The sequence below is a fragment of the Euphorbia lathyris genome, chromosome 9, assembly GCF_963576675.1.
Source record: "Euphorbia lathyris chromosome 9, ddEupLath1.1, whole genome shotgun sequence".
NCBI lineage: Eukaryota > Viridiplantae > Streptophyta > Magnoliopsida > Malpighiales > Euphorbiaceae > Euphorbia > Euphorbia lathyris.
This window is the reverse complement of record NC_088918.1, coordinates 65,965,162-65,980,081: the sequence shown is the minus strand read 5'-3', so window position 1 is coordinate 65,980,081 and position 14,920 is coordinate 65,965,162. Positions and strand designations below refer to the sequence as shown.

At 33.4% G+C, this 14,920-nt stretch overlaps 2 protein-coding genes, 1 long non-coding RNA gene and 1 pseudogene across 3 annotated transcripts; 2 read left to right on the top strand and 2 right to left on the bottom strand.

Annotated features, from left to right (window-relative positions):
• The first annotated feature begins 166 nt into the window (after nucleotides 1–166).
• LOC136206277 (uncharacterized) lies at nucleotides 167–1,047 on the top strand. Its single transcript, XM_065997272.1, has 2 exons — nucleotides 167–437; nucleotides 536–1,047. Exon 2 carries the CDS (start codon nucleotides 538–540, stop codon nucleotides 874–876), a length of 339 nt encoding a protein of 112 aa, XP_065853344.1. The 5' UTR covers nucleotides 167–437; nucleotides 536–537; the 3' UTR covers nucleotides 877–1,047.
• A 648-nt stretch (nucleotides 1,048–1,695) lies between these two features.
• On the bottom strand, nucleotides 1,696–8,898 carry LOC136205622 (protein DEFECTIVE IN EXINE FORMATION 1). The gene is made up of 13 exons (XM_065996300.1): nucleotides 8,456–8,898; nucleotides 8,189–8,299; nucleotides 7,974–8,056; nucleotides 7,656–7,773; nucleotides 7,388–7,548; nucleotides 6,140–6,870; nucleotides 5,988–6,058; nucleotides 5,542–5,798; nucleotides 4,152–4,333; nucleotides 2,921–3,204; nucleotides 2,717–2,834; nucleotides 2,449–2,631; nucleotides 1,696–2,375 (listed from the first exon to the last, which is right to left on the bottom strand). The coding sequence occupies exons 1-13, from the start codon at nucleotides 8,596–8,598 to the stop codon at nucleotides 2,058–2,060; spliced, it is 2,760 nt and encodes a 919-aa protein (XP_065852372.1). The 5' UTR covers nucleotides 8,599–8,898; the 3' UTR covers nucleotides 1,696–2,057.
• Nucleotides 8,899–9,055: 157 nt separating this feature from the next.
• Nucleotides 9,056–9,645, bottom strand: LOC136207396 (cytochrome c biogenesis CcmF C-terminal-like mitochondrial protein; annotated as a pseudogene).
• A 723-nt stretch (nucleotides 9,646–10,368) lies between these two features.
• LOC136205486 (uncharacterized) lies at nucleotides 10,369–12,415 on the top strand. Its single transcript, XR_010675973.1, has 3 exons — nucleotides 10,369–10,531; nucleotides 11,593–11,661; nucleotides 12,307–12,415. It is a non-coding gene; the product is annotated as an uncharacterized lncRNA (long non-coding RNA).
• The last annotated feature ends 2,505 nt before the right edge of the window (nucleotides 12,416–14,920 follow it).

The following is a 14,920-nucleotide window of genomic DNA, read 5'->3' as shown; positions in this document are numbered from 1 at the left end:
TTTCTTTTGTCCAATATGATGTTGTGGCTCTACATTATTTTTTTTTTCAAAAAAACATTTACTGGAAATATTTAAAAAGTCTTTAATACTAGTCTTTCTGAAAAAAATAATATCTAAATAAAATACAGTATATCATAACTACAAAATACTTTAATGATTATCTAAAAAATCTTAACAAACAACTAATATCAAATAATTTCCTTGTATTATTCTCCTTAAAGAAAAGAAAAGAAAAGAAAAACAGGGGATGGCTTGATACCCAACCCAAACCTACCTTGGTTTTGGATTGGATCCTCAGTTACATCAACAAGCAGCAGAGATAAAGAGAGACCCTTGACTTTAGGTCAAGAGTTATAATAAGAATCCACCAAATTCAACAATTACAGTCAAACCCAGACATAGATTCTCTGTTTTTTGCTACTTTTTTCACATCCCAGGTATTAAAGTTTCAATTTTTAACAGTTTTTCTTAATTGGGTATTGAAATCAGAGGCTTTGTTTGTTGAATCTGAATTGGGGTTTTTTTTTTTGTTAAGATATGAATTTCAGGAACTTTGATGAATTTTGGCCATTTTATGTGAGCCAGCACTCAAAAGCAGGAACGAGAAGATGGCATTTTGTGGGGACATTAGCAAGTATAATAACGTTGTTATATGGGTTGTGTTTCAATTGGTGGTTTGTTTTGGTAGTGCCATTGGTTGGGTATGGTTGTGCTTGGTATAGCCATTTTTTTGTGGAAAGGAATGTTCCTGCTACTTTTGGACATCCTATTTGGTCTCTTTTATGTGATTATAAGATGTTTGGTTTGATGCTTACTGGTCAAATGGATAGAGAGATCAAGAGGCTTGGCAAGAGACCTGTTTTGCAGGGATTTTAACTTTCCTTTTTACTTTCTTTCCTTGTCAAAATAAATATTATGATACCAAGATGCTTCAATTCAATTTCTGATTTGTGTGTTTATTTCCTGAAAAGTGGGAGACGTTGAGTAGGGATTCAACTCTATTTCTGTGCTTTTTTCTGGAATTGGATTGGATTAGATAAATTGTTATGGCATGTCAGAATCTTATACCATATTGGTAACCATGTATGATTCAAATTTCGCATCAGGTTTATAGAGATAATATGCTTGACACGAATCAATTCGAGATTTATCATTTTTGTTGTATTTTTATCCTATATAATCATGTGGATTTATATAGTCTATATAACACGATTATAAGATTATAATATGAGAATTCATTTTGACACCCGTAAAAATTGTAAGGCTTCAAGCTTAGGATAGTAGAATTACATAAACTTGCCTCCTTTGTTTATTTGTGTGGCTATCATAGCTGAATAAGCATAACAAGTAACTCAAAATTAATGAATTAAGGGTCAAAACGGGATCTATAGTTGGTAACCATAATCAATTAAATTCAAATAGAATTTTAAGCATCAAATTGGCAAATTTTGATAAACTGGCCAAATAGAATCATTTTTAAAGCTTAAAGTTTACCAATTTAAGGAGTGGGTTGATAAATTTGGACTAAATTGATATTGACTGTCAATTTAGAACCATTTAATCCTTAATTCCAAAATAAATTATTATTTTTTCTTTCAGGGTTCAAGAATGCTGAATTTGAACATAAAGTTAATCTTAAAATGGCAGTCTGAAATTCTAATTCTAAAATTATCCCAAGATTAATGACAAAAAAAGTACCAATAGAGCAATTCTGGATTATATCAGCATTTACATAAATCTAGTGGAAATGCATAATCATGAGGTCATAGTCAAAAATTCGTTAGCTATAGAAAATATAATGACGAGTCCCTATACTGTTCATAAAAGGATTTTTGAAACTAAAATCTGATAATGGTAAAGAAAATTTATCTTCCCCAATTTGGTATAATAAGATTTACTCATCTCAAGTTTTTACACTTCAACATGAAATTCTGTAGTAGATGTTTTCACATTGTCTGGCCACCAGATGCTCCTCCTGAGGTCCAACCATTTTTACCACCGGAAGCTCATGACCTTAGCCGCCTCTATCTATCTTTTCACCTTCACTCAATTTGGCATCACAGGTCTGTGTTCCGTGAAAAAGACGGCAATGGCATGGCCTCTTGCGGCCTCATTATGACTAGCACACCAAACATCCCAAGCATTGGGAGTACGAGAAGCCACTTGAGTAATTTATAATAATACATATGGAATGTAAGTGAGAACTCATCCGAGAAATAAACTCCATTCCTATCAACCATCTCCACTAAAACAGTTCCTGTTGTCCTTACACTAACCGTTGGAAGTTTGATTCGGTATTTTCCTGGACTATCAAAGGTTTGATTGTGCTTTATTCTTCTCTCGCCTTGGTAATTACCTGGAACTAACAGGGTTGTCTGCATTTTCGCAATAATGGAAATTAGATTGGTTTTTGGAAAATATAACAATGAATGAGAAGAAGGCACTTACAGTGACTTTATAAGGTGCCTGAGAACCAGACGGGTATCTGTATTTATCTACAATCTCAATTTCCACCCAGAAATTCTTCCCCTCCTCGTCACGAAAGGCTCTTGATGAAGGTGTAACGTAGACCCCCTCACGGTTGAATCTGTTTGCAACATTATTTCTTCCTTGATTAGCTGATCTCCACGCCTGAAAATCCACAGATAATATGTTTTAAACACAAGGAGAGATGTGTTAGGAAACAGGCTGTAGATAGGATCGGAATGTATCCTGCCTTAAGGGGATGATGCGGAACAGGAGTCGAGAAGCAAAAGACATTGCCATTCATTGTTGTGACAACAAGGTCAAGGTCATCTCCTCCATCAACATTGTCTGCTAAGACCATGCTATATCTGTATTTAAGAAATACAGTTAAGATTAATTACACAAATACAAGGAACCAGCAGTAAAATCACAAAACCCATACGATATAACTTACGAAGTTTCACCAATATCAACAACATCAGCGCAAGATGTAGGCCCATCTATAAGGTACAAGTATCCATCAAATGAAGTTGTTACAAGGCTGAGTCCCTTGCTTTTCTCCCCACGTTTACTTAAATCAACAAGGAGAACTTGATTCATAACTCTCCCATGAGTTCTGTATGGGTACGGTCGAACGTCCGAGCCATCCTTGCCACTCAGAACATATATATTCCCAGAAAGAGTAGGGACTACAACATCAGTACGACCATCCCCATCCACATCGCCAACTGATGGGCCCTGAAAAACATGATGATGTCTATTCTATCACTCTTTTGAAATACAATTTTTCAACTAAAATGTGATGTTACCATAACCATGCAAAGTTTTAAGCTACATAAGTAATCCTCTATATAAAAGGGCGGCCCGGTGCACTACGCGTCCCCGCTAAGCGAGGGTCCGGGGAGGGGTCCCACCACAAGGGTGTACTGGGGGCAAGCCTTCCCCTGCCAATATTTTGGCAAGAGGCCGCTCCTAAGACTCGAACCCGTGACCTCTCGGACACACGCAACAACGTTTACCGTTGCGCCAAGGCTCGCCCTCCAAGTAATCCTCTGTATATAACGAGAAAATGGCATTCTTGATTGCACGTTGCGCGAAGGGTGTAAAATGTGATGTTACACCAGTCAACAAAGCAAACCAATACAATCTGTGAATGGAAAAGGATGGAGATATTACATATTATCCTCAACTTCAGCAAATTAAATATTACATTACTAGCTAGGAAAGGTACTCATCAGTTTAATTAAATATAGACCTTATCCCTATATATATTGAAGGATAAGAACTAACAACCAGGGCAGTTCTGATCATGACTAATAAAAGAAATCAAGGTAAAATTGACTAGCCATTTACAGAATCCACTTATTCACAATTTTTACTAATTTACTAGAAAAGTGGACTCCAAATCTTGTATCAAACTCCATTTTTGAAAAATGAATCACAGCTTCCAATTCATTTCTTAATACAGTAGAGTTTAGGTCAACAAAAATCAGGTGACATGTTCCTATTTTTTTAATAGCTGCAAGAGTTTAGATTCAAAAGAAGTTCTACTACAGCAATTATTATAGGTCAGAAAACCACTCAAAATGGAGGAATGACTATGAAACATAATTGGTTGTAATGTAGTCTGAAACTGTATAGGTATCAAAGATATAATGCTCAGAGAAACTGAGATTGCAACTGACCTGGGAAACAAGACTTTTGAGATGCCTCTCCCAAATTTCCTTTCCTTGTGAAGTCCATGCAGCCACATTTCCATGTGTATCAGTTGTCACTAATTCTATTTTGCCATCATCATTGATATCAGCTGCAACTACGGATCCTTGAATTTCAGCCATCTCAAGAGGAAAATTTTGTCTAACATTTCCTGGATGAGAAAACAAAATTTAGCCCCCAGTTTCTGCTGGAGAATTAAAATTAAGTAGCCTACGCATATTATAATTAACAGAACTCAGTTGGGCCCAGAGGTGAAAAACATTCTTCTCTTTTTTATTTCTTGCATGCATTGTTTGCACCCTGTTGGTCCTCATCCACTAGCCCACAATACTGAGGTCTCCTTTTTCATTTTTCCAAGAAAAGAATAAATAAGTTCTTTCAACTGATTTTTTTTTTTTTGTAGTAACTAATAATGTATAAAGCAGTTCAGTTCATGTATGAAATTTCAAAATAAATTCTCATACCAACTCCAAGTAATTATATTTTTTCATTTTATTTCTTATATATGCTACCCAAAGCTTTTTTTCATAACTTCTATTCATACATATTGAAGAAAACCTCACTGAATCAATTTAAAGATAATATTTTAACTTGATTGTCGATTTTAATAGATTATGGCCGACAAAGATGTATGTAAAATTTATTTAAATATGAAATGTGTATATTATTCACTGTTTAATGTACCATACAAATTGCCTTTTAAAAAAAATGTACTATACAAATTTTTATTGACTATCATCAGTACTACTAGACTTCAAATTTTGGCTCCCTAATAGTCCCATTATGTCCCTGCATTCGATTATTTTCCATTCCCCGTCTAGTTGAGTTCAGTTACAGAAGTCTTTTCCTACTTACGTCATTCAGAGCTAGAACTTCTAAAGGACCTAGGGTCTGTAGTATTACCTTTTTCAACCATTCCCTCCCAGACTTTCAAGTGTTTTTCAAAGTCCTTAGGATAAATTAAATTCAGTAAAAAATGGGCCAAATTTTTTTCCATCTTTTCCATAGTAACAGAATAGCTTATTCTCTTCATTTTCCAAGTACAGCGGGCCACTCAATATGACTAAGGAGAAAAGAAATGCAGAGTACATAATAAAAGAGAAAATGAACAAAAGTAGCCCAGAAAAGAGAAAATGCACGGACAAAATAGGAATAGTTGCAACTCAAAGCATGATATTATAATATGATGACTCAACAAGTGCAGTCATTTCCAAGCAGATATAAAGATGAAAAAATATAACTATTGAAGACATTTGTTACAATTATTGGCATTTAAAACTTAAAGCAGCTTTAAATATGACAGATAGCATTTTATAAAGGGGCAGGGGAAAAAGAAATAAATGCAAGTTAAGATGTTACCATGATGATCCAGGACATAGAACAAGCCAAATGAAGTACCAACAAGAATGTCCAAATTTCCATCACCGTCTAAATCAGCCACTGTGGGAGAAGAATATATATAGGCTCGATAGTTTCCAGTATCTGTGCTTTGATCCAATTCTTTGGTCCACTTAACTTGCTTTGTATCAAGGTTAAATACAACAACAGAACCACCAACATATTTCCCAATATCTATGCCACCCAATTCTTTTAAATGTTCTGGATTGTCATAATACCTGTTAGTTGTTAAATAAATAAAAAATATAAACATTAGTCTTACACTTTGCAACAAACATTTGCCCTAGTATCAATTCCAAGGCAAAGCACAGCACATCTGATGCTTCCCAGGGTCATTTAGGGAGGAAAAGAATAAAAACACTCAAAGCAGCAAATTTATGTCATGGTGAACCATTTGAGAAACTCACTCATGATCAAAGAAGTATGAAACTGCAACAACCATTTCTACTACCCCATCATTATCAATGTCTGCTATGACCTGGAGAAAAATGAGAAAACAAATTTTCATCTTGGTGCCATTTATCAAGAGATTTCATCTGTTTATATGGTATATACTCACAGGTGTGCACAAGATATGTGAATCAACATTAACATAATCCGCCAAATTCTCATGCTTCTCTTCAGTCCACTCCTCATCGCCCCACAAGGATTCATCAACATAATCATCGTAGTCGTAGTTATACTCATCAGCAAGTTCATCATTATCGCGGAATAACTCAAAAGAAGAATCTGCATCTGCTTCCAAACCTTGATCATTCTCCACAGTTGCTTTTTGGACATCCTCATTATTATTCTCCGTGGACTCTGACCTACCTTCCTGGGAACTCTTGGAATGGTCATCTTGTAGCAGTCGCCTTCCAGTATTTGTACCTGTCACAGTGTTATCAATCCCATCTAACCCGGTAGTTTTCCCATTCTCAGCATTTTCTATTCCATCTGTCCCAATAATCTTCCTATCCTCTGCACCACTGTTTCCATCTGACCCAGTAATTTTTACATTCTCAGCATTTTCTATTCCATCTGTCCCAATAATCTTCCTATCCTCTGCACTACTGTTTCCATCTGACCCAGTAATTTTTACATTCTCAGTATCATTGGTTCCAACTGACCCAGTACTCATCGGAGAATCATTCGCACTTGTGGGCAGTGTGATGAGTGGGTCAGTTTGGAGCTCGTTCAGGTTCGTTTCATTCACAGGAATGGATAAATTTGGTACAAGGTGACTTTCTTTTGATTCAGAAACTGAATTGTTTGTTGGTGGTATACTTCCATGCGTACTTTGAGCTTCTTCTGCAAAATGGCCAACCTTTGGTGATATGCTCAATTCTTGTAAAAGACATCCAACTTTTGCAATGATACATAATTAGAAAACAAATTTTCAAATTCTATTCAAAGTTATAGCAGAGAAACATATAATTTGGCAATTATATTAACTGACCATGCCTGCAATAGGCACAATTGGTAGAAGGGCGCAGTATACATCCAATTGAAACTCCACCTAGGCTCTAGTAGTTGATTTAGTTAAATATAAGGATTACAAACTCCAGACAGTAGCTTATTTTTTAACATCAATTCTGTCACCATCAAGACAGGATGAGCGCTGTGCTTAAGCATACTTGAAACTAATAAAAAAACAAAGACTATTTAACCTATTAAAGACAGCTTCTAGAAATTTAGTATTTTGGGCAACAGTCAAGTAGTTCATTCAAGTGAAAGATGAAAGCCACAATAAGTACAATATAAATTAGCAGAAATGGTGATTGGTGTGAGGTACAAAAAGTTTGCATTGTGCAGAAGTTGAACTTACGAGATGCTGATATCCTCTCAGCAGCCTCCAAGATAATTTGGTCATCATGAACGTCAGGATGAGATCGATCCACAGGGTCAGGATTCAAACCAACATACCAATCTTTTTTAATCTTCCTGCGAGGTACCACCAATTTCTCTGTCATCATGTAGCCTGACACCCTAAAATCAATGTCAGATCTAAAGGTGTGAGTTTAGGAACATCAAAGTCAATCCCTTACAGTTTAATAACAAAAATCAGCAGAATAATATAAATTCTTCTCAATTACCTGAAAAAGAGAACTTCACCGTTGTAGGTAGCCATAGCTATTTCTCTTACTCCATCTTTGTCAATATCATAAAGGAGAGGACTGGCATGCACTGTTGACTGGTGGAAAGCAGGCCAACCTGATATATTATTCGACAAGCATGTACAGCAGTTTGGCTTGGAAAACCAAAATCAATAAAAGCAATCTCTAAAGCTTGATTATCAAATATCCAGTTTATTAACTATCTCTACATAAATATCAGTGAATCATGAATGTAATTAATTCAATTCAAACAGAAAATCATTGAGAGAGCCTGTTAAAATAGAAGATAATAATTACCGGGCATTTTGTCTCCATCAGAACCTTCTAAAACTTCAAGGTAGTGAACGAAAGAAGGAACTACTATATCAAGCTTTCCATCACTAAAATAAACCAAAAATATAGTTATTAAGTACATATACATCCAGTAAACGACCTAAAGGAAAGCTAAAATCCATAGACTAACAATAACAGAAAATGCTACAAAGAAACAAATGAGAATATCTGCGCATTACCTGTTAATATCAGCGATCAAAGGAGAAGCATAAATGCTAGAGCTAACTTCCGTCTGCCATCTCAGCTCCAAATTTTTAGGGCACTGCGTATTCAATAATGCATCCTCGTCTCTACACACCAACATCCACAAACATAACATCATCCAAAGACACCAGTATCCTAAACTAGAACAATATTTTCAGCAAAAATTTGAAAATTTCCCTCCAACCCGCTAGAATCAATGCCCAATCAATTAAAATGGAGATCGAAAGGGGAAGTGAACTCACATTTCAATATGCCCAATGGCATCGTCGGTCGCAGTCCGCTCCCGAAATTTATTCGTCTCAGATTCCTGCCCATGAACAGGACATAAAGAAGCGGCCAAAAGCAAAGAAATCAAGAAACCCCAAGTCGTCGCAGAGGATTTCATGTGATCTTGTGCAGAATGAGAATGAGGTTAAGTATTGGAGCAAGATGAAGACGATTGTTGTGGTTAGTTGAATAGTGAAAAGCAGGAATTAGGAAGGAGATGATAAACCCTGACAGGGTTCTATTTGTGTGGATCTGTCTATGTCGTATTTCTGAAATTTTGCATTTGGAGTTTGGAGCTGGAGTGGATGAACACACACACAGTCAGAGACGAAGACATTTCTTGAGCACAAACGACACACCGTATGCTACGATTTCAATTCCATTTTTTTCCCGTCTCACATTAGGGGAAATTACTACAAACTCACCCAACTTTTAGGTAACTCTCTATATATGGTGATTGGGGTACATTGCGGTATTGCACCACCAACACCCATATTTACTTTGTTTTTTTTGTTTTTTTCTATCACAAGCCTGCATGTCGGCCTAAACGCGCCGCAATCACTACTTGACTCCTTTTATGTAATTACAAAATCCACGGAACTTTCTCGATGCCAATGCAATTTATCCTTACGTAACAAACTACGTGAGCCTCCTAACGAAGCCAACATAAATCCCATCCGAATAAAAAAAATAAAAGGCAGTTTCATTATGATGGTATACCAGCAGTCTGTTCTGGAACTTCCAGTTCCAATTGAAGCATATAGACCCGTAAATAGATTTGTATGTATAGCCACTTCAGTCGTGCTCGTTCTTTCTCGAAAGTATCTTTTTTCTGGGAACATGGTCAACTAGAAATTATTATGTTCGTGATCCTTCATCCACCGATGCAGAAAAAGCTCCAGTTTTCCATTCTCATATGAGGTCGGATAGTTTATTAGCAAGAGGTCGGCACTAAGTGATTCATTATGCTCAAACATGAGCCGGTCGTTCGTTAGGGACGGTTTATAGATCATAAAATTCCCACAGATGAAATGAAAAGTGAGTCCATGTAAACGATCGATACCTCACAAACAACAACGCTCCTTCCCAATATGGAGTTTGAAACCCAAAGCAATCGTTGAGTGAACTGTATCTGCTTGGTGTTAGTTGGCCTAAGTCGCACCATTACTGCTGGGGTGGGGCTCGGCCTCCGAACCGTATATGAGATGAGTTTCTGTCTCATACAGTCTGGGCCGAAGATCGGGGGAAGTTTAAGAGAGATGGGGAGACCCAATAGCTGCCGGTCTTGTCCTGTCTTTCATCCCTTTTCGTGTACTTATCTTTATTTTCTGAGTCTGGCACTAGGAATAGTCGATCTCCCGCTCCTCGTACAAAAACAATTTCACTGTCTTTATTTGATCTTCATGAATCAGCATTGACTGAAGATGTAACATCTCAATTTTATGCATTTCATTTCATATAGACATATGCATTACATGACATTATTAGGGACATTAGAAAATAATATTTGTATTTTACATGGCATTATGTCATTGAATACATATAGATAATAATATTAGGATAAGTGAAAGTATATGAAATAGATGTGTAAGTGTGTTTTAAAGTATAGGGACTGAATTGAATGATCTTAAAAGTATATGGATTTAAATGTAATTTGTTAAAATTGTAATCTAAATAATATATCATACAATTTCAGATCAAAATTATTATTATTAACAATAATCATCATAATAATAATAATAATGATAAGAACAAGAATAGTGGTAATAAGAGTATAAACTCATGGGTAAATAAGGAATTGTATCCAAACCCTTAAGATAATCTTGTGGAAAGATTAGGTGAGTCATTCATCTCAAATTCTCCAGAAAATTTAGAGAGAGAAACACCTTTAAGAATGAGAAAGTGAAGAAAAAGAGAAGAAGAAGAAGAAGAATGAGAAGAAGAAGAAGAGCAATGTATGTTTATACACCACCTTGCACAAATTATTTCATAATTTTGGAAGCTGATTTGGAGGAAGTTGAAGAAGGGAAATTTTTTATTCTATGTCTTAGGTAAACCCCAAAATTTGTTGCATGCAATTTGGTTAATTATTTTAGGAGATAAGGTATAATCTCTTAGACTAGCTCTAAGTTGAATCTTATACATGAAGCTGTTCTTATGGTATGTTTTTGAAGCCTTTAAAGACTTCATTTGGAGAGGTGTTAAAAATAGGAAATATTCATATATGTCTTAATTAGTGATCTGGAAAGTTTGGTTGGTATTGTATTGGGAAAATTACACAGAAATTCATATTCTAACAACTATTTACAACTATGTCAAGTTATAATTTTGAATTATGTCAAACTAGTAAATTCAGTACTTTTAATATATTTTAAGGATTAGAATTTATAAATTAAAAGTCTAGAATATATTTTTTAGGGTTTATGATTTATGAATTGGAGTCTACAATGTTTAAATTATAGTGTAAAATCATAATATATAGAGAATAATGACAAATTAAGAATTAAGTTTGGTGATTTGACTTAGTTGTAATTTTGTACTTAGTTATAATATTCATGTAATTGACCCTATTGTATTTGTATGTTAAGATATAAATAGGAAAGAAGTTCATATGTGCTATGTTGCCTATGTGTTGACATAGGGTCAGATTATAAATTCGGTTATAAATTGTACAGAGCTTAGAAAATTCTGAATTTTGGATATAGTATACTCCTATTTGTCTAGTTTAAGTAAAAAAAGGAATCAGACCATTTGGAGTTATATCTTTTGAGTTATGAGTGATTTCGTGGAATTGGTACAGGCAAATTGTGATTAAAACAAGACCTAAAGAGAAATGTTGTAATAAATTATGTATATTTGGACATTCTATAAAACTTTAGTATGATATGAATATATGAGTCTAGGATAAAATAAAATTATAATTAGTTCATTAAGATAAGTGAAAGAGGAGTTATAAAGCTTTTAAGGTTAAGAGGTCATACTAGTATAGGTACAAATATCATTTGGTGGAAACAAGTGTAATGAAATGGAAAATAAAAAGTAATAAGTAAATAGTTTTTGGGTTTAAAGAGGGTGTAAATTATATTTAATCATATGCTAAATTATATTATAGGTGCTCGTAATATTGAAGATATTCCGGAGGAGGGTACAAGTCGTCATCGAGAAAATTAGCGGCTTAGAAGTGAGTATAAACATGATGTGAAGTTAATTTTTAATTGTGTTTGTGATTTGAAAATTGTGGTGTTTGATTGGATACATATTGATGTGAATTGTTGTAATTAACTTGAATAGATATGAATTGATACATGTTGAACATTATTTATGATAGTTGGATTTAAATGAGTATGTGTATATGTTAAATGTGATACGTGTTGAATATTATTTGTGATAGTTGGATTGGAATGAGGAGTATGTGTGTATGTTAAATGTGATTTCATTGATATAGAACATATGTACACGATTGCATGAAACATAAATGGATGACGTTGTAACATACCAGTTCAGTCACTGTTATGACTACTTGAATTTATATGGACTACTTGGACCTATACGGTCAATATTTGGACTACTTGGACCTATACAGCCAATACGTGGACTACTTGATTACATGGACCGAAACAAGATTATGTTATACCTGTTACCTGTTATTTGATCCCGGGTATTGACTGGCTGGTAGTGTCACAACATTAATAAAACGGTTCATTCATTTGCATTTGTATGACTTGGGTGAGAGACTTTGTTTACGTGATTGTGTGTGATTGGTATTCATTGATTGTTTATATTCACTGAGTTGCAACTCATATAAATCGCTAAATTTTCCAACTAGTTGAAGTGAAGGTTAGACTGGACTTTAGACGCTTAAAGAACTGTAGATTCCATGGATGAAAGGTCGGGCTTCTGGGTTCCGTCTCACACTCTCTCCTCTCATTATAAACATGTAGAATAAGTAAACTTTTGGACTATATAAGTTTGTAAACTGTATGTATAAGGATATATATATGTATATATTAACGTGTATATGTTTGATATGCCTACGAGTATAAGTTGTTAATATATGCTTTTATCTAATGAATAGCTTAGTTTTAAAAAAAAATTTATACGTATAGGGTGTTAGAGAAGATCTTATTTATAGCTTCCTCTATTCCAAAAGTAAGTGCCACAGTTAAGAATTCAATTCCTGAAAACCCGAGACTCAGACTAAGAGCTGATTCTAGGGATAGGGATTCGAGATAAGTCTTCTTTCAAAGACCGTTTATTCCAGCAAGAGCGGTCACTACTGTGAGTGATGAAAGGTGTCTTGTCCAATTTTTTAAAGAAAGAGACGAAGCAAACCACAGTTTGAAACAGTTGAATTAAGTTAATAATAAATATTTTTTTATCATCTGATTCCCTATCATATATAAAAATCAATCATTTTCAATACGGTTGTGATGTCATTTTTTAGGTAAATTTTCTGTCTAAAATGACTTCATTGGTTATCGGTGCAATCAACTCATGATTATTAGGTGAATAAATTTAAAATCCACGAGTAAAATCATGCAATGTTAGCACTACTGTGTTAAAGATAAATCAATTTTATACTCCATTAACAAAAAAAAATAATAATTCAAACATAAGTCATTTTTCTATTGATTTGACTCGCATGATAGAAATTTAATCATTAGATAAACACAGGGTCGGCTCTAGGGGTGAGCTGCATAGACGGTCGCCTAGGACTTTCGATTTACGGGGATTTCCGATCGGAATTTGTTTCAAATTTAATAATTATTAAAATTACTATGGTTAAAAAGTATGTAGACTTAGATTTATAACAAAATGTAGTGCTAGGCTAAATGGTAAAGACATGGTAAAGTTGTTTGTGAGGGTGTGAGTTTGATTCTTGGACATGTATGTTTGATTCTTTAATAATATAAAGTTCTGTTCACTTTATTTTTCATATATGTTTTTGTTTTTATTTTTATTATTATTCTTATATAATTTTAATAATTATTTTTTATAATCATAATTTTTTCCTTAAACCAAAATGTTAATATATATTCAATCTAAAATGATTAATATATTATATATTGATTTACTTGTTATAATATATTTTAGGACACAATTAATTTTCACTAATTTACCCATACTATTGAGTTAATTGCATAACAACCGGTATCAATCAAAATTTTAATGGTGAGTATTTTTACAAAATTAAAATGAAAATTATAATCTAGTAGGACAACAATTTATAAGAAGGTCCGAATATTTATGGACCGCCACAAACTATTTCTTATCCTTAAAAATAATATATGTATGTTTTTTGGTTCTCATTTTCTTTAATTCCTAATTTTCTTCCTAATAAGAAAAATATGTTTCTTATTATTATTATTTATAGTTCTTTTTATTATTATAATTATTATTCTTATATGATTATTATATAAAGTTCCGTTCTCTTTATTTTTCATATATGTTTTATTTTTATTTTTATTTTTATTCTTATATAATTTTAATAATTATTTTTTATAATCATAATTGTTTCCTTAAACCAAAATGTTAATATATATTCAATCTAAAACGATTAATATATTATATATTGATTTACTTGTTATAATATATTTTAGGACACAATTAATTTTCACTAATTTACTCATAATATTGAGTTAATTGCATAAGAACCAGCATCGATCAAAATTTTAATGGTGAGTATTTTTACAAAATTAAAATAAAAATTATAATCTAGTAGGACAACAATTTACAAGAAGGTCTGAATATTTATGGACCGCTGCAAACCATTTCTTATCATTAAAAATAATATATGTATTTTTTATGGGCTTATATGGGTTATGCTCGATATATGAGTTTTATGATGTGATTTAATAAAAAATTATTTTTTTTGTAATATAACATATTGAGTTAATTACATAACAATTTATACGGATCAAATTTCTTATACTGAGTATTTTTACAAATTCAAAATGAAAATTATAATTTAGTAGGACAATAATTCATAAGAAGGCCCAAATGTTTATGGACCGGCCCTGAGCATAGGCCAGGAGTGCGACCGCGTAGAGCCTAAGCCAAAAGGGGTCCAAATTGTTTTTTACTATATATATAATATATTTTTCAAAGGTAGTTATAATACCCATTCATGACTAGAAAATGACCAAATAATATGATATTTTAGATCTTAAATATGCCCAAATTTATATTGTAAACTTTTAAGTACAATTTTTTTTATTAATAGTTTCTTTATCTCTTTTTTCGCCTAAACCCCATAAAAGTATCAGGACCGGTCCTGCCTAGAGCCTTTAGAATATTGGAATCGACCCTGGATAAACATATTCAGACTCCATCTATAAAATTGTGTAACGTTACTCTGTATTATACGAGAAGAATATAAAATATTAAATAAGGAGGATAGAGTATGAATATATTGTAATTGCTTTTTTTCTTTTGTTGAA